The sequence below is a fragment of the Hydra vulgaris genome, chromosome 11 (assembly GCF_038396675.1).
Source record: "Hydra vulgaris chromosome 11, alternate assembly HydraT2T_AEP".
Lineage (NCBI taxonomy): Eukaryota > Metazoa > Cnidaria > Hydrozoa > Anthoathecata > Hydridae > Hydra > Hydra vulgaris.
In genome coordinates this window covers 37357953-37384169 of record NC_088930.1, presented here as the reverse complement: position 1 = coordinate 37384169, position 26217 = coordinate 37357953, and the positions used below count along the sequence as shown (strand labels likewise).

At 26.6% G+C, this 26217-nt stretch overlaps 1 protein-coding gene across 1 annotated transcript in view; it reads right to left on the bottom strand.

Moving 5' to 3' along the window:
* The window catches only part of LOC101237801 (stAR-related lipid transfer protein 3), a 50991-nt gene extending 25289 nt beyond the window's left edge, over positions 1-25702 (bottom strand). Inside the window, exons 1-7 of the mRNA XM_065810977.1 lie at positions 25262-25702; positions 16892-16969; positions 3253-3333; positions 3111-3167; positions 2673-2759; positions 2303-2333; positions 920-980 (exon numbers count right to left, since the gene is read on the bottom strand). Of these exons, the coding sequence (XP_065667049.1) occupies positions 920-980; positions 2303-2333; positions 2673-2759; positions 3111-3167; positions 3253-3333; positions 16892-16969; positions 25262-25579 (713 nt within the window). The 5' untranslated portion in view covers positions 25580-25702. The remainder of the gene's footprint in view (positions 1-919; positions 981-2302; positions 2334-2672; positions 2760-3110; positions 3168-3252; positions 3334-16891; positions 16970-25261) is intronic.
* Between the last annotated feature and the right edge of the window lie 515 nt (positions 25703-26217).

Here is a 26217-nt window from a genome sequence, read left to right as displayed (position 1 = left end):
ATAAATTGCTTTGCTATATTTTTTGCATAATATTAAAAGTAGTTAAAAAAAGGACTTGACTAGCCCACCCTACCTTACATATCAAATATGCTATATATACCTTGAATTTAATAGGTAATAAATTTCTTCTATACTGATGTAATGACAGGATGTTTTTTTGTAACTGTTAATTTCTTTTTATTGATGTAATGTTACAACAGGATGTTTTTTTACTGTTGGATTTTAGTTACTTAAACAACTTGCTATTAACATTTTAGCATTAAAAAATATCAACTTTTTTCAATATTGCATGCATTAAGAAGTATGTGCCAAAGAGAGTGCAATCAACAATTTAGTACAAGTTTACCTCTATCATTCCCTTTCTTTTCAAGACTGCACTCTTATTGATGTTCTGATCAAATAACATTGTCATTAACAAAGGCAAGTCAAACATTTAATCTCTATTATATAGCTCAGATTAGATTATCCAAGATTTTCTAATTCATCTGTTGAATCTAACTCATCTGTTGAACCTAATAATCTTCCTGTCATTGCAGAGAAACGGGTTAGAATCTATAGTTAAACATTTTACATTACAAAGTTCAGCTGAAAATGGAAAAAACAGAGCAATGTTTACCAAAACATTTAAACACATGAGGAAATGATAGATCAACTTATTAAAGTTTGCATAAGTTGCTTTTTATATTTGGTTGGTACAAGTATGATGGCTAAAAATTTAGCAAAAACGCTGTTTATATTTGGATGGTACTAGAGAAAAGCCCTTCATTTAAAGGAAAAGGTTGTATCACAACTGTTCCAGATATATTATTCAAATCATAAAATAAGAACTAAAACAACAAACTCTTTTAAGTTGTATTTCTTAACTTTTTAAAGAGCAACTTAAATGTCTAATTTAAATAAATAAACCACAGGAAGATACCTTTTTAAATAAGCTTTTCCACTGTATGAACCAGCAATCACATTTGGTAATACTTCTAGTCCTAAAATAAATAAAAAAATTATGGCTGACAACATTGATCATTTTTTTAAATCATAACTATTCACATACATTTGTTTAAAATATAAATAAACAAAAAAAAATCATAACATATGAAAATTTAATGCAATAGGATTAAAAAATAAATAATAATAAAGGTTAGAAAAATAAAATAACAGAGGGTGTAAAAATAAAATAACAGAGGGTGTAAAAATAAAATAACAGAGGGTGTAAAAATAAAATAACAGAGGGTGTAAAAATAAAATAACAGAGGGTGTAAAATAAAATGACAGTGTTGAAAAATAAAATAACAGAGGGTGTACAAATAAAATAACAGTGTTGAAAAATAAAATAACAGAGGGTGTAAAAATAAAATAACAGAGGGTGTAAAATAAATAGAGGGTGTAAAAATAGAAATAAAAGGTACAAAAAGTTCAAATATGTAATAAAAAAAGAAATCTTTTAAACTCTAAACCCGTTTAATTTCAAACTAAAGTGATTTATAAAAGATTCTTAAAAGAAGCATTCCAAGTTATATTATCCAAGTCAGGTATCATAAGGATTCCTTTTTTAATGGGACAGGAACCTGTTCTAAAAACTCTCTTTGTGCAGTGTTCCATATTATATATAAAACTATTGCATCAAGTTTTTAAACAGTCTTTGGTGAAATGTTTGGTTTCCTTCAATAAGTATTAAACACTTTGGCTAAACACCGTGTATCCAAACTGGAACAGGTTGGATAGAATCCATAATGCTTGCCTCCAACAACATAAAAATATAGATAAACAATATGGAAATTGCCTTCAACAAAAACAAAGTCACAAACCAATTCTATATTTTAACATGAAAAATCTAACCAAAGTAAAATCTTATAGGAAAAAATCTATAATAAGATTTATATAGAATATTTAAAAATTTATAAAAAGTATATATGTAATAAAAAAAACATGCTTAAATAAATTAAAAATGTATATATTTTTAAAATACTACCTAACAGCCTAAAATTAATATCAATAATAAACTTGATTAAACAATCAAACTAAAAGCGAAACTTTTATAAATCATTCTGAACGAACCTGTTTCAGCAACAAAATAAAAAAAACTTGTTATCTAATGTATTTTAAATAATAAAATACTTTTAACTAAAATTCAAAATATTAAAAAAAAAAAAAAAAATAACATGTTTATAAAAAATTAAACTAAAAAAACGAGTTAGACAAAAACTTATTAAAAAAAAGAAGTTAATGAAAAAAAAAGAATTAATATTATTTATTAATTATTTTTCTTTATCATTGTTATTTCTCTCAATTTTATCATAATTATTACCTGTTTTTTTGTGTGTTTCTTTTGGTATTACCTAAAGGATATTTTTTAATTTAAAAAAATAATAAACATAATGCAAATTTTAAAAATACAATAAATATATTACAATAATAATATGATAATATATATAATAATTATTAATAATGCATCAAAAAAATAAAAAAAATATCCAACACTAACATCACAAAAAAAAAAGTAACATTTTTAAGGTTACTTACAGAAAACTGTTAATTTTATCAAATTCAAATTAACCTATGTATTATCATTCACATCATTTAAAAACAAAATGTGAAGAGATATGGTAAATAAAATATGGTTAAAATTGGTAAAAGGTTCTTGGTAAAAGTATCTACTAGGCAATCCAAATATTTACTTGATAATCAAAATGCCATGCTTCACACCAACATATAACAAATGAATAAATAATTAACAAATAACTCATTGGAGCTCCTTCATTGATCTAAAAGAATATTTAAAAAAAAAAAAGTTATATTCAGTTTATGAAAAAAAAACATTTTGAATTTTATCACAAAATAATTGTTTTCAATTTTCATTTTTATTTTTTTACCTAAGACAAAAGATGATTTTATTATCAAGCATTTTCTTTACTATTACACATATATTGAAGACAATTTTTTGCAGCAGAGATAAATGTCAAAATAATATGCTAACAAATGTAAAGAAATTAAGTTTTAAAACATAATTTTTGCTTACAAATACAGATAATTTTGACATTTATTTTGCGCTTACTACTCCCCAAAAAAGGGGGACTAGGCCCCAGCAAAATTTAGAGTAAAAATTAAGTAAAAACCTTTGCTATCTTAAAAACTTTTACTAAAAGAAAGATAGTTGACGATGCTGTCATAATCTAAACAAGAAACAAATAATAAAAAGTAAAGATTAACAAAACCACGCTAAAATAAAAATATTTTCTATTTTACATGAAAACGTACTGCAATCATGTACCACTTTTGACTTTTGAAAATACAGGCATATGCCAACAACAACAAAGCTGAGCGTCCAAAGGAAATTGCCTAAAAATTAAAAGTAAGCATATTAAAAATAATAACATAATTTAAATGAAAAATTAAAGGATTATACAAATCGTCAACATCATCACATAATCATACTAAATAGGCAACAAACAAAAATTTTAATTCAATTAACTAAATCATTCAATCCTTTTTTAACTATCCAATTTATTTAACTAACAATATCCAATAATTTAATCCAGTTTAACTATCAAACACTTTGTTTTTAAAGATTATAAATACTTTTCAATTTTTAAATTAACTTTCAAGTTATTTTATGATTAGTTATGAGATTGTTGTCATTATTTGTTATTTATATAGAAAAAATTTATCTAAATAAATGTTATTAGGAAAGATTAATGGCTTTCCTTACAACAGGTAAGAAAAGCTGATAAGCTTTCTATATAACAGGTACATAAACAGGTTCATAATAAAAAAATCAATTAAAAAATTCAATCTAAAAATATTTTAATTAAAGAAATTTAATGTGGGAGTTAAAAAAAAACTATTTATGTTCCTTGAGATTCAATTCCATGTTGAATCTATTATAAACCCATGCTAATGGGTGTTTCTTTAAACCATAATACACATATGTTTATTGTGTTGGTTCTTGAAGTTTATTTTAATATTTTGTAACTCTATTCATCAAAAGATATTCTCTTGGTTTACTGCTTTTTAAAAGTTTGCAGCTAGATTAACCTGTTTGTTGAAATAAATTTTGCTAATTTTTACGCCAATTTAATTGTGATTTATACAAAGATACTTTAATTTGATGAAAAATTTCATAATATTACATAAAGTCTTTCAGACCTATCACCTTTTTCAAACAGAATTAGAAATAATAAGGTAAGCAATAAATTAACAACCTAAAACTATTTTTGGTTAGCACCAGATCTGGAAAAAAGTTTCAATACAAAGGTTTTACCTTAACAACATAGAATAATAACAAGGCCAGTAAAAAATCACATATATCTGGTACTTTTAGGTCAGCATTTCTGAATGCCAACCTTAATTGGAGGGCAGACATTTTCAAGTGATGAAAAATACTTATATAATGATGAGTTATTATCGAAAGTTAGTTTTGATTGTGTAAAATTGTTTACAACAATTTGCTATTACTATAAAGAATACTTTAGAGTTGCATTTGAAAGAAAATTCTAGCAATACTGTAATCTATTTTAAAAACATGGAAATAAAAAGAAAAATGTGAAATGTAACTTTTTATACTATTTACATTAGATTAAAATAGACTCAAACAGTAATACTTATAAAAAATGTTTGTTTTCAAAAAAACAATATAAATTTTTTAATTGATTTTAAAGTTAGCTAACTTATAAACTAATAATTATACACAGATGTCATTCACAACCATTCTGATTGTAATTTATAGAAGTGATTTTTTCCTTTTTATTTTATAGGAAATGCGAAAGTAATGCTATTAATGATAATAATTCTGAAAATAAAAGACAATCCAGATGTACCTGGGTCAAAACAGCTGTTGCTACTCTTATCAGATCTAAATCATTGCCAAAAAATCAACAATTACCAGCTGCAAAAAGAAAAAATTGATCAAATTGCGAAAGCAGCAACAAACAAAACAAGTAAAGTATATGTCTAAGCTTACGGTGATTCTATGACTAAATTGATATAAACTTGTAGTCAACATAATTTTTTCAATTGATTTCAATTAGTTATCTTTACTCATTTTTGAATGAATTTAAATATAACTTTTAATATAAAAATTTTTAAAAATGGAAATTACAAAAAAAAAATTCTTATATAGAGATTATTAGTTTAATGACTTAAAAACCTTTTTAACAAAAAAATTAAAAAGTACATTTTACATAGTTATTAATTAGTTTTTATATTTTTATCATTTTTAAAACTTATATAATTTTGCTTTCTTTAAGACCCAACATGACATAATTTTGAAAACAAAACCTTTCGATAATATTAGGTATTTGTCTGATACTTAAGGGTCTTGTGCTACTTTTTAAAACATTTTTTATTCAAAAAATATTTTTAAACCAGCATTATTTTATTGTTTCACACTATCCACAATATATATCACAAGGTCTTAATAAGAAAGTCTGCTTGTGATGGAATTGGCAACACAGTAAAAAAAATAACTGTGCAAGTTTTATAAGGAGAGTGACTGAGCTGATTTTAGATGTAGATAAGATGTTTAAATTTTGCGAAAACAACATAAAAAAACCTAATCTTATGGACTATGTAGCTTGCAACTACAAAATCTTTTAGTGGATTGGAACTATAATCAAAAAATATGAGGAAGGAGAAAAAACTGAATTTATGCATCCAAATGATCTCAGTCCAAGTTTTTCTTAGCCCAAACAAAATATGTGTTGTTTATTTTTCTAATGGACTGACGCTGAGACGATAGCAACTCGTTAATGTGATTAACAATTTTTTTTTTTTTTTCAAAACATTTTCGCTTCCAACAAGGCTGCAAGCAACCACTAATTAAAGTTGGAAGTTACTGGAAGAAAAAAGATGAAGATTGTAGAGCAAGATAACGATTGACAGACAACTTAAAGGATTTCAAGTTATATGAATCAGGAAAGCAAGATGAAGGAAGCGAATTCCAAAGAGCTGATGTTTGAGGAAAAAAACTAGACGAATAAGATTAAAGGATTAACAATTAGCTTCTAATTTTTCCAAAGTTTCCAATTTTCAAACTTCAGTGACATAAGGACAAATTATTAAGAGCATACTGTTGGCTCAAGTTTCTTGTGTAGTTCATCAATGTGAAACTAACTGGAGCTAACAGGGTATGCTCTCAATAATTTGTCAATATGCTGATTAAGTTACCCTTAAGAATATTTACTATGCATTATTCTCATTTTATCTTTAATGTTATCAATTACTGTTGTCAATTTTAGGATCATATCGGAAACTATTACATAAAAAAATAATATACTATAGTTCAGAGATGAGATTATAAATAATAGGATGCAGAAAGATATAAGATTAATAAACAATACTTTACTGAAAAATAGTGGAAGACCAGGGTTTTAAATTTTGAGAGGAATTTAAGAGATATGAGATAAAAAGGGAGATAAAATAGAGGATTTTAAAATTTGAGTTAGATTGTTGGAAATAAATTACTTTTAAAGCTTTATTTTGGAGATAAGTTATTCTTAAAAAAAGATGTTGTTGATTATGTCCCTAAACTTGTCAAGCATATCTGAGAGGAGTGTGAAAAACTGCATGATACATATTAGGCAGAGTTTCATGATTGGCATTATAGTAGATTTTGGAGATCCAACATTCCTATAAATTAACTTAAGTCAGCACTAAGTCTTAAAGATGTGATTCAAATAATAATTAAGAATCTATTTTGATTCCCAGATATTTGATAGAATTTACAAGATTTTCAGTCCACTTAACTTAAAACTTAGCAGTTTACTTATTTTTGTTTGAATAATTCAATTGTTTTTATTTTTTATTTTTTGAGTTAAGGGATTATTTTGGAGCTGAATCATTAAACAATGTTGGTTAGATCATAATTCACATTTTTGTTGAGTTTTTTTTAGTGATTTGTTAACTAGGAGCAAGTTGTAATTCTAGGAGTAAGTGCCAATTGAAAAAATTAAAAAATTAAGCAGTAGAAAATATAGGCAAAACGCCCAGATGGTTGATAAAAAGTAGAAAAAGTAAGGGTTCTATTTTTATTTAGTTTTAATTTATTAAAGTGTTTGTTACAGAAACCGTAAGTCTAAAAAAAATAAGAAAACTTTGTAGTTACTATTGTTACTATTATAAGCAATCTTTCTAAAAACTTTTTTTTTTTGTAACTTATAATATTTATAACTATATTATTATATTTATTAGATTTCTAAATATAGTCTAGTTATTAAAGAAAAATATAGATAAAACCAAATGTTTTTTTAATTGATACTGAGCTAGCAGGGTTTTAGGCAGCTTTTACTGAACTGACTTCTCATTTTGCTGGTTAATGATTGATGCACAAAATTGTAGATATAATTTAAGTACTTAAAATCCTTGTTCGAAAAACATTATAGCCTTTTAGTTTAAGCAAAATAAATCAAGGTACAAAGTCCAGATAAAAAAAATCAGTATAATGATTGTGAAGTCATTCTTCTACTGTTATTTTCATTTTAAATTGTCAGCTTTTTACCTATGAAAAAATATATATATTTACCAAAAAAGCAAGGATTGGTCATGTATGCAAGATAAGGGATATGTGTCACTTTATTGTCACATCTCTTTTTAGCTATGTAGTAATAACTAAGTTTGGGATTGTTTAGAAACCATAATTCAACACAATCTGCTATGTGGCAGCTGTCACTTTGCATTTATCAAAAAATTAAAGGTCTGTAAAAGTCTAATTTTGTAATAAAATATGGATATTCAGCTATTTTTATGGACAGCTATATAGATTTCACTTTAATTAAAAACATAAAATCCTTGATCGAAAACAAGTCCAAATATTTTGAGTTGGATTTGAAGACTGTCTCCAATTAACTCCATCATTTTTTCACCTTATTTTCATTTTCTATTACCATAGCAATTCCTTCTTTATTGTATCTTTTCTTAAGATCTTTAATGACACTGATTTTTTAATTTGATGCACAATTAGTTATGTATAAAAGTTTAAATATTTTATGCATATAAGTTTACATAAAAGTTTAAGCCCATCATGTGCACTATAAAAATAATTAAATCATTCATAATATTAAATCAACAATCTTGCATAATTGATGATATTTTGTAAAATGACATGATTTTTTTGACATCAACCGTTGCTTTTTGCAAAGCTTTGGAAAACATAAAGAGTTTTTTCTACATCTGTATGCAGGGAAATTTGTTGCAAGTTGAGATGATGGTCCAGCTATTAGAGCAGATATAACATTATTATTTAAATCAAACAAGTTTTTGGAAATAAATTATCGCAGTATTTAAATATTTTTGACAGATTGTGATTGTCACCTGTATGCTTGTGTAAATACTTTATTTTCTTTTAGCTATGTTTTAAATGGGGCTTAATTTGGTCTATCTTGTTGCTGAGTAAAGCATGACAATTATCACAAGAAACTTTTTGTTTTCAACTTTAGTTACCTTTTTTTCCCCCACTTCCACTATTTTTAATTTGAAAATAATATTACTTTCAAACCTAAAATAAATCAATATATATAATTCGAACATACGATGCATTGCTTTTCTATTGCAATTACTTTTCAAATTGTTTCAGAAAAAAAGACATTTTTCCAAAAAACTGTGTCTGTGGAGCATTGCTTTTAAAACAGTTTACTTAAGTTAATTAAGAAAAGAAATGAGTATTTACTAAACAGTTTACTTAAATTGAAAAGAAACTACTATTTAATTGGTGAAATCCAGAAGAGTACCCATTTGTGCATTGGAATTACATTAGCTACTATAAGAGGTTCTGGAAAAACGCTAATATTGGGAAAATTATTCATCATAACACAGAGGTTTGAAGACTATATGGGGAATCGGCTGCAGAAGAAATGTTAGGTGAGTATTGGGACCAATACTTTGGTTATTTTATTGTATCTTTTAAGAGATTGAACTACTCATTTTCTAAAACAGAATCAATGAAAAAAAAAATTATTAGATATTTTAAGAAAATTGTTGAAGTACATTTAGATTGATCAATTTTATTAAGTAGTCTTGAATAGTTGCAAAATAGTTGTTAAATATATTAGACTCAAAAATAATTAAAATATATTAGCAACACTGATGTGTTGCTAATATATTTTAATTAATTTTGAGACTAATTTCCTTAACTCTTTTCAAAGTATTTACTATAGTATTAAGGTTGTTATTTAAAAATAAGTTGAATTTTTCATTTTCAAATAAAATTGCTCATACTCTTTCTGTATTTTCTTGAACATAGTAAATAATAAATTTTTGGTATACAAGGAAGATCTTTTATTAGTAGATTTTTGTTATTTTTTGACCTTATAAATTTTTTTATAATGGATAGTTTTAACAGAAAATAGAGAGATTTAAGAAAGATTTAAAAATATCATAGATGGTCATGGATTTAGTTTAAAGTTTGATTTATTTGTTTGTTAATTCTTCTTAAGGAGCTTGCTGCTATAGTACTTTTTCAAATGTTTTAAGAAAAAATTTATTATCATTGACTTCTTTGATGTATAGTTCTTATTTTAGAAACCTCTGGGATAAAAGTATCACTATCAAATTTTTTGAAGCTTCATTAAAATATTTTAATCTTTTTTTAGTATTGGGTGCGTTGCCAGGAATACAAATAAACTGTGCCATGTGATTAGAGATTCAAATTGAAAGATTGCCAAAAGTTATATTAGGAATAAAGTTCGTAAAAATACTATCTGTAATGTTTTTGGTTTTACAGTTACTTGTGTTGGAAGATTTAAAATATTCAGAAACAACTTGTGATTCTCTATAATTCAACAAACTAAATTAAAATCGACTATCAGAACAACAATTTACACAACTTGACAATTTAATAAGTAGATTTAAATAATACAAACTCTTTTTTATAAGGGATGTGGATATATACAGCAGAAAATAGTATTATTCATATACAGATTTATAACTTCAACAAGAATAGACTCTGAAAGTTTTGAAGAATAGATTAGAAGGTCATAACTATGTAACTAAGATTAGAATGTAGGTAATATGGTGGACTAGATTTTATTAACTCTGTTAGACAATTTTAGGCTTTACTTTTAGGCTATTTCTCAAGTATGTGTTAGTAATGTTTAAGATTTTTTTACTTATTATTCAAATTTCGCTTTTTGCCGGGTTAATGAGATGGCAGGCAGGTTTTAATTTAAAGTTTTCTTTATGGTCTTTTAAGGTGATAAATTGCTGGAGATTTTGCTAGGTATTCTATTTGGTTACTTAAATTTAATTTTAAAGCTATTTAGTTGGCTTCTAGGTTGACTGATTTTTCTAAATTATCCGGTGCTTTTTTATAGGTTTTTGTAACATTTCGTTCATCAGTTTATTGTGACTTTCAGCAGACATTTTATATAGATTATTGGTTTTATCAGCAAATACGTGAACTTCTTCCAATCAAAGGGGAAAGAAGGGCAACCAACTTACAAAGATATAAGCATTCATTTTCTAGCATGAAACATACATAATTCATTTTCTAATGAATACACAGTTAAGGCCATTGGATCTTTATTGCATTTTTTCATGCTTTTACCATATGATTCAAATTTTCTTAGTAACTATCAAAAATGTGTGCGAGATTTTCCAGCAAATATACAATGTAATGGTCTTAAAAGGGAATTAACTAAAGTTAATTAAATTACTAAAAGTTAGTTGAATTTGATTGGTGTCACCACAAACCCCCTCCCCCTCACCTTAGTGAGTGGGGGGGGGGGGGTCCAGACCACATAAACACCACTAATTACCTATAATAAAATAGAATTTAAAGAAATAATGGTTTCATTTTGAAATTTATTTAGATATTTAGATATTAAGTACCTAAATATCTAAATTAGTTTAGAGATCTTTATTTGAACCATAATGAAGGTCTCTAAAAAGTTACTGTCCCCTTTATTTGTGCCCCTATCTACTATAAAGACTAGATCAAGGAGAGGACAACCAATCGTATCTTTCCTTTTATTAAGAAATGACTTATAGTTAGTTGCACCCTTTACATAGGCCAGTTGACAGATTAGAGGGGCACTGGTTTCTAGTAACACATACAACCGTTGATGATTGAAAAATAGTGTAATTTAAAAATGCTGGCATTTTTGGTGTGGATTTGACAAGTTTATAATGTTTGCATTTTCAAATAGTTAGGTCTAATGGTCTTATATGCTGTTAATCTTAGATCAAAACAAAGTGTTAGAAAAATTTACAAGCATCTCAAAATGGCTGAAAATTGGACTTTTTAGGTGAGTGGACATTTTGCTTTTAGATATATTTAAGTTCTAAACTGCAACAAGCTGCCTATATTTTGCCCGTTTATTGCAGACAGTAGTAGCTAATCAGAAAAACTATCTGTAAAGACTTGTGGATGAACAGAATAATGCTACAGTTAGTTTCATTTTGGCATATTTTAGCAATTTTATGATTTTTTCCAAAGTTGAGGAGGTCATAATTTTTTTCTAATTTAACACAAGTTAATAAAAACCACTTTTTTAAAGAGAGAACTATCCAGAAAATAGTTCTAGAAAAAATAAGACACTTGTTGAAAGTGAGAAAAAAGTTATACAGCTCTAAAGTAGTCTGTTTTGACTATTTGTAAATCGAGTGGGGCCACTGTGTCATGTTTGTAAGGCTATAATTTCCGAACCATTGTGCTTGGAAGTCTGAAATTTCAAATTTAACCTATCTACACAATGCACATAACAATATGTAAAAATCAGGAAAATCAGAGATGGTGCCCCACAAAGTTTTCTTTAAATTGGTTGAAGTATAATGATTTGACCCATTTACTAGAAAAAAACTTCTTTAAGACACAAACTTCACAAAATCTTAAACAGAAACATTGTAAAGGTTAGCTACAGTTGCACTGAAAATATAGAAAAAATTATAAAAACCACAACAAAAAAATTATCTTCTCAAGAATTGAAAATAATGATCCAAAATGCAATTGTCAAAACAAAGCAAAATGCCCACTGAATGGTAAGTGCAAATCCTCAAATATTATATATAAATGCATCATCACAGCAAAAAACCAACCCAACAAAGTTAATATCGGATTAACGGAAGGTGAGTGGAAAACCAGATATATCAACAACCACAAATCATCATTCAATAATATTAAATTAAAAAAGTCTACCGCTCTATCAAACTATGTCTGGGATTTAAAAACAATTTTAATGAAACCCCTATGCTAACATGGTCTATTCTCAAGTCTGTACCCTCCTACTCAAATATTTCCAAAAAAAGCCCACTATGTCTGTATGAGAAATTTACTATTATATCATATCCAAAACCTAAAGAACTATTTAGTAAAAGAACCAAAATAATATCAAAGTGCTGCCACGAAAATAAATTCTAATTAATAAATTACAAAGCTCACTACAAACCTGACCAACAACTAAAAATAACTACATTAATCTACTCCATATATCTCTAGGCTAACTAATAAATTACTCACATACACAGCTTTTGTAATATATTTCGTAATATTATATATATTTTTATATTAATTTTAATTCTTATTTTTTAATACACAAATAATACACATTATCACATAAAAAAGATTTTAAACAACATTAAACATATAACAATTTCACAACTATTAGCCAACTAAAAACAAATTAATAATATCATTAACCTAACTACTAATCGATTTCTGTCCCATAACGATCTAAAATACAAATATAAACCGTAACGTCCACTAAACAAATCATAGCAAAATTAAACTTTTAATATTTGCCTGATGGTTGTGGTAACACATGAATCTCAGAGTTGCAATATTAAATTATATTATAAACATTAGCTTTTAGTTAATTCCTGGTACTGCGAGTAACAGTAACATATATACTAAATATATATATATATATATATATATATATATATATATATATATATATATATATATATATATATATATATATATATATATATATATATATATATATATATATATATATATATATATATATATATATATATATATATATATATATATATATATATTTCATGGTTTCTGATGTCCAAAAGCTCTAAACATGTTGGTTGATTTATGATCTGATATAAGAAAAAAATTTATATTTAATTCCGGAATCCTTGCCGCCATTATACCTAAAGACTTCAGGTTCAAAAATTGATTGCTCCTCTAACCTTAAAGTCTTAATTTTTTCCCCATTAGTAGTCCATACGCTTTTTTTCAATTTTTAAAGCTCCTGGATACCAAAAACTAGGAAGAGGTAACCTTTTTGTGACTTATTAGAGTCCTTTTTGGGACTCCGTATCCCTGATGAATTATTAGAGAGATAAATAATCTTAAAAAAGAAGTGATAAACATAAATAAAAATAATAATAAAAAGAATAAATAGCAATAATAAACAACTTCACTTAATTGTACTAAATTTATAATAAGAAAATAAAAATATTATTAGTAGTAATACAACATTATAAGTTTAATCAGAGGTGGGTCCAGGCCATTGCCCTTTGGGAGGAGGAAGTTAGCAAATAATCGAAACCTAAAAAAAACACTTTTTCATTTAATCATTTACAAAAAAACAAAAAATATTTTATTTTTATATATAGAAACAAAAATTTACTGTATATAGTTAAGCTATATCAAGCTATAAATTGGTGATGTGCAGTTAAAAATAAAAAAATACCTTCAACATCTTTCTTTCAAAAAACTTATATAAAGTTAACAAACTAAAATAAAAAATGGAGCTTTCTAGTTTTTAAAAACGCAAATATTTCAATAATCTTTTTAAAAATTGTGATGCAATCTGTGTGGATATGCATCATAGCTAAGCCATTTAGGTGATCTTGTTTATTTTTTGATCTTAACCAAGCTTTATGTCTATTTAGAGCTGAGAAAGTATTTCGCCTGAAGCAACGCTAATGGGAAGGATGCAAAGCAATTGCAAAATACATTTATTTAAAGGGTAGACATTACCATAATATTGCTTGTATGCTTCTTACACACAGTAAGGTAAGTGTTGTCAATTTTTGATTAGATTTTTTATTTTAACTCCGAATACTCAAACTATGAAAAAAAAAATTATTTGTCCAAATAGTATCTATCTTAGACAGCCATTTCATATAACTCAACAAACTATTTATCAATGCTGTTAACTCAGCCTTTATTTTATTTAATAAATTTCTAGATAATTCTACATTAAGGTGAAAAGACTTTAAGGTTTCATTAGAAAATCGAAACTTTAAATCCAGAAGTATACTATCCAGTAACAGTAAATAAACATTGGCTCTTAACTTAACTTGTTGATGATTGGTATTGAAGTTTTTCTTGTAATTCATGGAAACCTGATTTCTGATCTTATGTCATCTAGTAACTTTATTGCACTCTTAAATATAACAAGTAGTAAAGATATTAAATAAAAGACAGCAAAAAGATAAAGTTTTCTTCATCATTTTGTCATCTTTTATTTAATATCTTTATGCTATGTTTTACTATAGTTTTTGGACATTACTTAACTGTTGTTGTTTTTTTAAAAGCTTCACTTAAAGAGACTTTAATATTTAACAGATTGGCTAATGAACTAAGTGTTATTACAAACAAGGACAGATATTGCATTGTTTTAGTAATGCTAAGTGATCATCCAGGTTTATATTTTAAAAAATCGGAAATGCTTTGCAAAAAATCCAGAGAAAAAACTAGAATTTATTTTCCTTATATTTGTCTTAATTTAGCTTGAAGCTGATAACTTTCTTAAATTTTTTTAAAAATTTATTTTAAGGGTAATGACTAAAAAAGTTAAGAAACAAATATATTGCAAAAATATTTAAATTTGTATTTACTGAAAATTTTTAAAAATCTAGAAAAAACTGAAAATTAAATAAAAATATCCAAAACTACGGATTTTTCCAGAAAGATTATCCTTGTAACAAAAAGATTATCCTTGTACTGCCTTTGTTGAAGAAATTTGTTTTTTCTCCTAAGATATAAAATCAAGGGTTTCTAATATTTTTATCAAGCAAATCAAATTTGATACAGAAACATGTTGATCAATTAATCTTGTTTCACATAAAGTTTTAAGCATTTCGTTATTTATATATTTAAAGACACAGCAAAACTTTAAAAAATTATAATATTTTTTTCATTGTGCTAATTGTATTTCTTGCAGCTTGTATAGATGAACATTTGGAAATCATTAATATTAAAGCATTGTTATATCATGTACTTTTATTGCGTTTTATTTCCAATCTTCTGTAATTTAATAACTATTAGTTGTTTTCACCTAAATTAACGCTGCAACTATTAGTTAATATTTTTCCTTTCAATTTAAGTCAAACTTTGTCAATGTATTTACTACCGTAAAGACATAAAATTAGAATAATTTTCAGTATGTAGTTTACAAAACCAAAATAATCTGAAACTATTACCCTTTGAAATAGGTATATGATTTTTGGACAAAAATATTTTGTAATTATCTTAATCAGTTACATGACATGACAAAGATGTCCCTATGTCAATAGACAAACAGCTTTAACATGTGGTTGCGGCTATTGAATCTTCTTTATTAATTTCAATGACGTTCTTGTTTTTTCTTGTAGAACTTTCACACTAAATTCAGGTTCAGGAGAAGAAATTCTAAATTATTTTATTATAACCTGATTTTTTTCAGACTTGCCAATTAATGCACAATTACATTGTTTGGATGATGATACTCAAGATGGAACCAGCAAAATCCTGTATTGGTAGATTTTTGATTCTTTTGACAAAACAGTATTATAAAATGCTAGCCCTCTTTACTTTGGTGGCCACACCTAACAAAATAAAATGTCATTTAAAACAGTAATATATGCATTATTGTTTATAAGTAACTATTTTATAAGAAATAGTCCTAGAAGTCCAATACTTTTTTTATTAACAATTTAACTACCAAAATTTAAGTTATTAAGACTAAATTAAGTTATAATATCAATTAAAATTACAAATAAAAAATTAAAATTAAAAACCAAACCTGTTAGAAAGATTAAAAAAAAAAAACTTTTAAACAGTATTGAACAATTTTCAAGTCATTAAGATTTACTCAGTTTTAAGCGAGTGCTAATTTGAAAATCAGAAATTCTTCTTTTCTACTGTTTGTACAGTTCTTTTCTTTCTATAATAGAATCAACACTCGGAATTAGGGTCGGCATTCGGCATTGCTGACCTAACTGCCAACCTTAAAATATTTGAGGTCGGCAATTTTTTGCCGACCTCATTTCTATGTTTTATGGTAAGACCTTTGTATCAAACTTTTTTTGCCGACCTTTAAAAGATTGAGGTCGGCAAAATTATTGCCGACCTCATTTTTCCTAATTCCGAGGGTTGTAGAATGCTATTACTTTTTTAACATTGCAATGTTAAAAAACTTTCTTGAATTTTTTTCGATAAAATTATAATAAGAATTCAACAATTGCTTTTTTTTTTAAAAGCAATTGTTTTATTCATAATATTTTAAGATTTTTAAGATCTAATAAATAATTATTTTTTAATGTCATAAAATAGTTATTAAATATGATTAAAAAACAAAATGTTTATAATTAGCTGCAGAAATAGTTTGTGTATTTTATTTCTTTTATAACTTTTATCAAGAATTTTGTGAAATTTTACTCCCTTTACCCCCCCCTCCTTGTTTTTCCTACCAGGAATCGGGGTCAAATGCCTATTTGTATTTGGTAAAAATGGGCTGTTTTGGCGTATTTATATTTGTTTTGTATTTGATAAAATACTAAGTGCTGCAAATATAGCAGTATTGCTGAAAATAGATAAAAAAAATTAACTATTTATTGATATAATTATCGGTATAAAAGTATTTAACTTTAATTTTTTAACCAAAAATTCAGATGTTTTTAACAATTACTTGCCTAGCAATTTTTTTCACTATATTTATATAAAAAATAAAATACTTACAACAACATCAAAGTATGAAGATGTAAATTGATAACGGACCACTTCCTTTACCACATTTTTACTGAATCCACCATCAACCTAGAATTACATTTATTTAATTGTTTATATAATACATTAATAACTACAATTACATTACAATACACACAATTGCCTTTTTATCAAATCATTTAATTTTTTAGAATTTTCTGAATGAATTATACAAAGATTAATATGAAACAGCTGTAATAAAAACAAACAAAAAAGTATTTTAAAATATGTTATCAAAAATCTATAAACAACAATAGTAAGTGAAAGAAAATTCGTCTCATTTTATGATTTTGTTTGTAAAGAACGAATTAAAATAGTAACAAATAAAGTTTATTAAAAACAAATGTTTTATTTTTTTTAAAAATACCATAGCAAGATCAATAAGTTATTTATTTAAAGCATATTGGTCATTAATTCATGCAAAATTAACAGGGAAAAAATTTTCTATTGTTGTTTTTTTGCATTTTTTTTTTCACTAGACTAATAGCCTAATTATTACAGGTTTTCCACTTCAATTGGACATTGTATCACAATTCGATATTGTATCATTCAATTTTGACAGTTGCAATACATTTTAACAATTGAAAAACATATTTTGAATAAAAAAATATCATATTTATGATGAAATTAGGCCAATAAAATAAATAACCTGGCTGTTTTTTAAATTCTAAAATATTTAAATCTTTTTACTGAAATCATGAATGTGGTTTTAAAAATAATTTTTTTGAATATACGTAAAATGTATATTTCAATTACAGAGTTTTCCACCTCATTTCAACATTGTACCATTCAATTTTGACATTGTACCAGTACATTTCAACAATGTACGCATTCCATTTCAATACCATTGCATTTGATTTCGACTGTTTTACATTTAATTTTGACAGCGCTAAGAATCATTTTATTAGTATAAAATAAAACAGTTAGATAGTAAATTTATTAGGAAAATATGTTTTTTTAGTTTGTATGTTAATTAATGCTTAAACAAAAAAATTTCATATATAAAATATTGTAGTTGCAAATATATTCCCTTTTTAAAAATAAAAAATACAAGTGTAAGTTTATTCATCAATAATTGATTCTCTTCTTGAACAAGGAATCATATACCTAAGCATGTGCCCAAAATAATTATTACAATTTGTAATAATTTTTTTGGCACATAAAATTCAATGAACCGTTGTGTTCATTTTCAAGTAGTTCCTCTTCAGTTCTAGGCGAACATCTTCTGATAAATTGTTTCCATTCAGAAAACATATTTTCAATTGGATTTAAAAAGGGAGAATATGAAGTTAAAAACATCAAAGAACAACAACAGCATTATGAAAACGAACATTGTCTAAAATTAAGATAGCTCTAACAATTTCATTAACAGCTAGTTGTGCTAATACCAGACAAATAAAATATAAAAAGCATTCTGTACTAAATGCTCTTGTTTGCGCTTTATACTTCAAAATTCCATTTTTGTTCATTGTACATGGAAATATTTCTTGACCATTTATTGGTCACTGTTTTCGTGGCCCACTTTCCATCTAAAGAATGTCCTCATAATTTTAAAGATTGCATCAAAAAAAATGAGTTGTCCGTTAAAATATTTAAAAGTTTTTTTAGATATCTTATCAAGTATTGTTTTAAGGATTAATTTGTGTATTGGTGAATTAATTGGTTTTCAAACCTATTGAATTTAACACAATTGAACTAATCATGCATAAAATAGACTGCAAAAAAAATAATTGTTCAGTTCAAAAATAATGTCAAATTGATCAAATTCCATGGAAATTAGTATTGAGTGGGGCCTCCTTTAGCCTTAATGGTCTCACCTAGATGATTTGGCAATGAGTTGATCAAATATTTGGTCTCTTCTGTTGTTATATTATCCCATGCCCTCATTATAGCTTCTTTCAAGTTGTCTTAGCATCTAAATACTCGTTTGCCAATTTTTCTGTCCAAAAAATACCACCAATTTTCTATTGGATTCAAGTCCGGACATTTAGATGGCCATTCCCAAACACTGATGTTATTTGTGTCAAAGTATAACTTCATTTTCTCAATTGTTAAGAAATCTAATCTGATTGGAACTGTTGCAAGTGTGGCTGGTAGAGAACGAAAATGTAAGTCCACTAGTGCAATTGATCGAAATATCATTAATCTCATCATTAATGTGACGAAAAATAAATTTGTTTCAGCAGCTAAATTAGCTTTAAAAATTCAAGAAGATCATAACATCACAGTGACTCCTCAAACAATCAGAAATTGTATAAGAGAACAAGGATATAGAGGTAGAGTAGTTCGAAAAAAACCTTTTTTAACTTCTAAACAAATGAAACTTGATTTGAATTTGCATCGAAGTACTTAAAAATGCTGATATCATATTGGAAAAAAATTCTGTGGTCAGATGAGTCAAAATACAACTTCGCCTCATCAGATGGAGTCCAAAAAGTGTGTTGAAAAAAAGAAGAAACTTATAAATTGAGTTGTTTGCGAGGTAGTGTAATACATGGAGGAGGAAATGTGATGGGTTGGGGTAGTATGAGTTGAAAAAAAGTGGGGTAATTTACATTTATTGATGACAAAATGGATGCTTCAATGTATTGTGAAATTCTCAAAGCTAACTTGCAACCATATACTTAAAAATTGAGAATGGGAAGCGATTTCATACTCCAGCAGGATAACAATCCAAAACATACCCCTAAGAAAACGAAGGTATACTTTGACATGAATAACATCAATGTTTTAGAATAGTCATCTCAAAGTCTGGATGTGAATCCAATAGAAAATTTGTGGTACATTTTGGATAGAAATATTTGCGATCGAGCATTTAGATGCAAAGACAACTTGAAAAAAGCTATAATGAGGGCATGGGATAATATAACAACAAAAGAGACCCAAAATTTGATCAACTCAATGCCAAATCATCTAGGTAAGGCCATCAAGGCTAAAGGAGGCCCCACTCGATGCTAATTTCCATGAAATGTGATAATTTGACATTATTTTTGAACTGTACGATTACTTTTTTTGCAATCAATTTTATGCATGATTAGATCAATTGTGTAAAACTCAATAGGTTTGAAAACCAATTAATTCACCAATACACAAATAAATTCTTAAAGCAATACTTGATAAGATATCTAAAAAAAAACTTTCAAATTCTTTAAGGGACAACTCGTTTTTTTGATGCAATCTTTAAAATTAAGATTCTTTTTTAAGTGCACGATTATTTTTTTTGCATTCTGTGTATGTATATATATATATATATATATATATATATATATATATATATATATATATATATATATATATATATATACATATATATGATCAAGAAATATTTTCATCTGTTGTTCAGTGAAAAAAAATGGAATTTTCAAATATGAAACACAAAGAAGAGCATTTAATACAGAAAGCCTATATTTACTTGAATAAACTTACTTTTTTTTCTTTCAATTAGCTAATATTTGCAACTACAATATTTTATATATGATAGTTTTGTTTGAACTTTAGTTTGCATACAAACTAAAAAATTATATTATCTTAATGAATTGAGAAAGACTCTAACTGTTTTGTTTTATATTAATTAAATGATTTTTAGTGTTATTGAAATTAAATGTAAAACAGTTGGTAAGAAATGCAATGTCAAAATTAAATGCAAGATTATCAAAATGTACTGATACAATGTCAAAATTGAATGATACAATGTTGATATGAGGTAGGAACTTTTGAAAAATTTTTTTTTTATAATATTAGGAATTTCCTAAATGTTCAAGAGTCTTGAGGGACCCCTAAAAATATTTTTATTCAAAAAAAGTGTGTGTGTATATACATATATATATATATATATATATATATATATATATATATATATATATATATATATATATATATATATATACATATATCCCTCTATTGCATGCATTATGAAAATAGAGTGGAAAAAAAATAATTCTTAGAATTTTTTACTTAAATAGGTCCATATTGCACACAAAAAAAAAATTGTTAAATATAATTTGGGAAGTTTTATATGGTAACGTTACCTGGAAGTAACAATGTGCAATTGAAGAACCAATAAAAATAATTCAATTCATTGAATTATTTTTATTGGTTCAAAACATCAATCAAAACATTTTTTTATTGCATGTTCTCTAACAAGATAACATTTTTCTGTTAACAAAATGAACAGTATTAACAGAATGAATGATGAACAACTAACAATTATTCTGGACACGTTTGCTACAGGACTAATGTGTGTGAAAATCCATAAAACAGTTCTTTTCTGCAGAGAAGCAGAGGTACACTTTTGCGGCGTTTGCACTGCATTTCTGACACTGTACATTTATAAGTTCTTTGCAGCCTGGATTTTTGCATCTGCCTCTTTCTTCAGCAAAAACAGACCAGTGTCCAGTGTTGTCCTGTCTAACTGATGTACAAGGCAATGGGGCTGCAGGCCCTCTTCCCTTCTTTTCAGCATGCTTCTCCTCAACATTTGAGCTTGGCCTTCTGTTATAATTTGTTATAAACCAGGACAATTTTAGTGCAGGTCACTTAGACAACTTCCTTCTTCTTCCTATCCCATCTACCAACAGTAGACGTTGTGTTGGCAGCAGCAAACATACTGAGTAGAGTCACTGCACAGTTGTTATACGAGTTTACTGCCCTGAGGTTTACGCCATTGACAGTTGCTTCTTTCTCTTGAAAGGTTCCCCTTCCTTTTTTTTCTTACGCTCCCTATCTGACATGAATGGACATCCACCCAAAAGATTGGATCCGACAGTCCCCACACTGTGAACTCCCTTTTTGAGTGCCACTTGCAAATCTACACTACAAAACCAATTGTCGAAGTAGATCTTGTGAGAAAGGCTCTGTGGTACAATTGACACAAGTTTGAGGACTATACTTCCACTTGCGCCAATGTCAAGCATCCATCAACTGGTAGAATTGGAACATTGTAAATATCAAAGTTGTAAACCATGCCATTACTATCTGAGAGAACAAATGTATTGTATCCCCAGCATTTTGGCTTTTTAGGATTGTACTGTTTTATGGAGCTCTTCCCTTTAAATGGGACCATTTGCTCATGCACACACAGTTTTTCATCCATTGAAATCCCTTGGAAGCTCTCTAGAAGCGCTGTTATCAGCGGTTGAATCTTGAAAAGCCTGTCATAACCAAGGTGTCCAACTGGAACTTGTTCATCATTATTGCTCAAGTGGAGGAAGCGCTTGATAGCTTCCCAATGCAAGACTGACATTGTATTAGCCACGCAATCAACTCGACAGGAAATTTTCCAGTACATAATAGTCCGATTGTTACACTATTTCAAATTTCTTGCAGGTTTATTTTTTGTCAGCAGAGCTTTTTCATTTGAATCTAGAATATGTAAAATATTCAAAAACAGTATTTGCTGATATTAGTCTATAGACTGCTTTTTGACTGATATATATAAGTAAAAAACCATAAATATAAAAAATAACAAATTATGTATGATAAATTATAGCTAAATGTTTTCATAATACCTGTGTTATTTAACTCTAAATACTCCTCATCATCCTTGTCCTCACTTTCGCTGTCACTAGTTCCATTGGCAGGAACATAATCTCCATCATCCTCATCACTAATAGCTAGCTCATCTTCATTGTTATCAGGAGGGATAGTTAATTCTGTCTTTTTCTTCCCTTTTCCATAAAGCATCAATGTATTCATTTTCTGAATATAAAAATACATAATATAGTAAAAAAATAAAAGTAAAGCAATAGTATATAGTAATAATAAATATTTCCAATACAAAATATTCCCATATGTCAACAGTAAATCTAATATCTCCCCATATCAAGATTGCACAATGTTACTTTCTGGATACATACCAATTTTCGTAAATTTTCCATAGTAAAACTAATATAATAATAAGTTCTATGTATGAAAATAATCCTTTACTTACCAATATTTTTGAATCCAATTTTTCTTTGATGAAAAAAACAGGAAAATTGTAGTAGCATCAAATACAACACTCAAACCTTCAAACTTCAACCTTACACATATTACCACATTGTGGAAGTAAAATAAAAAATAAGAAAGTCATATGACCTAATAGAAAGTTACCATTTGTTTATTTAGACTGTTACCAAAAAGAAACAGCATGCAACTACAGAACTGAAGCATTCTTATGTGTATTAAGTAACAAAGATTGGTTTATTACTTTTATGTTACAATATGCAATAGAGGGATATATATATGTATATATTGAAATAATCTAAATGAAAAAAAAAATGCAACTCTAAGTTTCAAGCTTTTTGGCAATCATCAGATATAATATTAAAAAACATAAAATAAAACAGTTATTTGCAAATCGCTGGTATCAAAGTGAGATAGTAAAAAAATTTTCCTATTTCTACATGCAGAAATTATTTCACTTTTTTTTTCAATAATGATCTACTATCAAGTCATAGTAAAATATTTTTCATAAAGACAAAAGTTACACATTTTTGTAGATGGGCTGTAAGATTGGCATCTTTAAATTATGTTCCACTTGATTATGGGCATGTTACCTGTATCTTTATGTTTTCAGATTTCTCTAGAAAGTTTTGTATTATTTCTGTACCTGGTTGCATTAAAGGATTTAAGGTAGCTTGCAAACCTAAGCTTGAATGTGTTTTCACTAATACCAATGTAAGACTTTTCCATAAAACTGGGATTTGCTCATGTTACAGAGGCTTTATATGCAACATTTTTTGATAGACATGCTTTATTTATTAGGCCTGCAATTTTCTTAATACAGTTGCAGTGAGTTTGTTGCGCAAAATTTGTTGGTAATAATAATTAATCAAAGATTTGGCATGCAGCTGTAACTAACTTTTATTATATTTCTGTTGAAAAACTTGCGGAGCTTATGATGTTATGGAAAATCAAAGTCAATTAAGTTTAAGAAAAAGTGTCCAAATTTGGTTACAACAGTTTTTCTGTAAAGAGGATTAAACTATATATTTCTTTTTCGATTATTAGTATTAGAAGGGATTTAAATGATTATTATTATTAAATGATTTTATTACTATAAGAAGATTTAAATGATATTGAAGATTGGTGTAAAATCCATACTTTTTTAATGCGTCTTTATAAAAAGGAGCAGTCTTTTGGATCGGAAGATAATCTATGTTCAATTGAGGTTGGTAATTATTTTAAAATGTGAATGGCTGGAACTAGCATAAACACAATTTAACTTACTATCAGGTTTATGGTAAGTTTGAAAATTGCATTTGTTAAGATTTAATGTAACATCAAGGCAATTAACAATTTTCATATACGATTAAATGGAAAACTGATTTTGTTTTGTTTAAATATTTGAGTAATATCCTTCTTCATTTTTTCCATTTTTAAACACGACTAAGCCATTATCTCTATATAATTCAAAATTCACACTTGCTATAAAATTGCAAAATCTGGAAATAAAGAAAAAAATCAAATAACTGGCACACCTTCCCTCCATTAAATGCACCCATGGTAACATCAAACAAACCACATAATTTTTTTATCCCAACTTGGTCATTGGTAAATAATAAAGATTTTTGTGCGCGAAGAACTAAAAATTTATGATCTGCAACAATGGTAACCTATTGTTCTGCAAAGTGAATGAAGTCAATAAGTAGCTTTTCATTAATAGAAGGGTATTAAGATATCAAAAATAAGGAAATTACAAAAATGTTTGTCATGATGGTTTTGAACTGTAATATATGATATATAATAAATATTACAATTTGCGTAAGTACAAAAGTAGTAACTACTTCACTGATTTAACTGCAAAATATTTCTTAGTTCGGAATTAATATCAGATAAAATATGTTTACTTATCCTACCAATTCCTTCAAAATATCTTCAAAATAAAGTTTCTATAAAAAAACAAAAAAACAAAATTTTTCTATAAAAAGATCCACCAATACATTTTGTGGAATTTGAACAATTTTATGGTACTATTTACCTGTGACCCATTACTGAAAAGGATGTTATAAAAGACTAGGAAACAAAAAATAAAACGTAAAAAATTATAATATCATTACTGATATTCACTTTGAATATTAGCTGTGAAAATTGTACCATAAATAAAAAAATTTAGGATTCATTTATCATTTTCATGTCTTGTCAGATGCAGTCATTATTATAATTTGAATCCCAAAAAAGTAAAACAATTAAATATTTGAAATAAAAAAATGGTTTATCATAGAATCAAAAAAATTATCTTAATGATTTGAATAAAAACTTATTTTCACTGCAGTATTAATAATAATCCTATCAGATATTTATTAATGATTTAATGTCATATATAGATCAATTTATTTAAAACAGAATAAAACTTAAAGCTACCTGCAAAAAAATAACCCACATAAGAAATGTCATTAAACAGTCAAACAAAACCAATAAACAAAACATTCTTCTCACAGGAGTCATTTTAAATCTTCCATTTAATAATGATATTGTATGAAGAGGAACACCTTGATGCTTCAGATCATTAGAAAAACCTTTTGAAGTACAATTTTCAGATTTGTTATCATTTGCTGTTATTAGTGGTTCAAAATCATTTGTAAATAAATTTTTCTGAATATATTCTTGTGCTCCAGCATCTTGAAGAGTGTTTAATGATCCATTACTTAGATTTTGTTCAGCCATATCTATACCTTCCATATATTGTTGTGTTTACACAATTGTGTCAAGAGAAATTTTACATTTCTATATGTACAAATGATTAATTGTATATACAAATTTGTAATTGTTTTGTTGCATCATGATATATAAAAAATAAAGAAACTAAAAGATTGTGAAAAACTGCAACAGCAACATTAACAAAAAAATAGGGAAAATTTGTAAACAGCTTCATCATCAATCAGGCATCAAAAATATTAACATCAAAAACAAAAAAACATTATGGATATAATATGGTTCTTTAAACTTTTTTTACTAAAGAAAATTAAATAAAACACAAAAATAATCAAAAAAATAATATCTAAATAATTAAAAAACTATATTTTTGTCTTTTTATGACACATTAGAATACCTTATCATGTATGTTAACAAACTCTGGGTGCTAACATTAAAATAATTATGATGTAATTTAAATTTAATTTTGCTTTACAGATAGTTCGTGTTGCATTATAGAGTTCAATTAGAACAATTCCTAATACATCACAAATTACCAGTTTTAATTTTACATTGATTTTGAGGTCTAAATGTAATAGTATCTAGTAATACTGCAACACTGATTCTTGTTAGTTATACAAATATAATAACAAAAAAAGCCAAATATACAAATGCTACACCAAGAA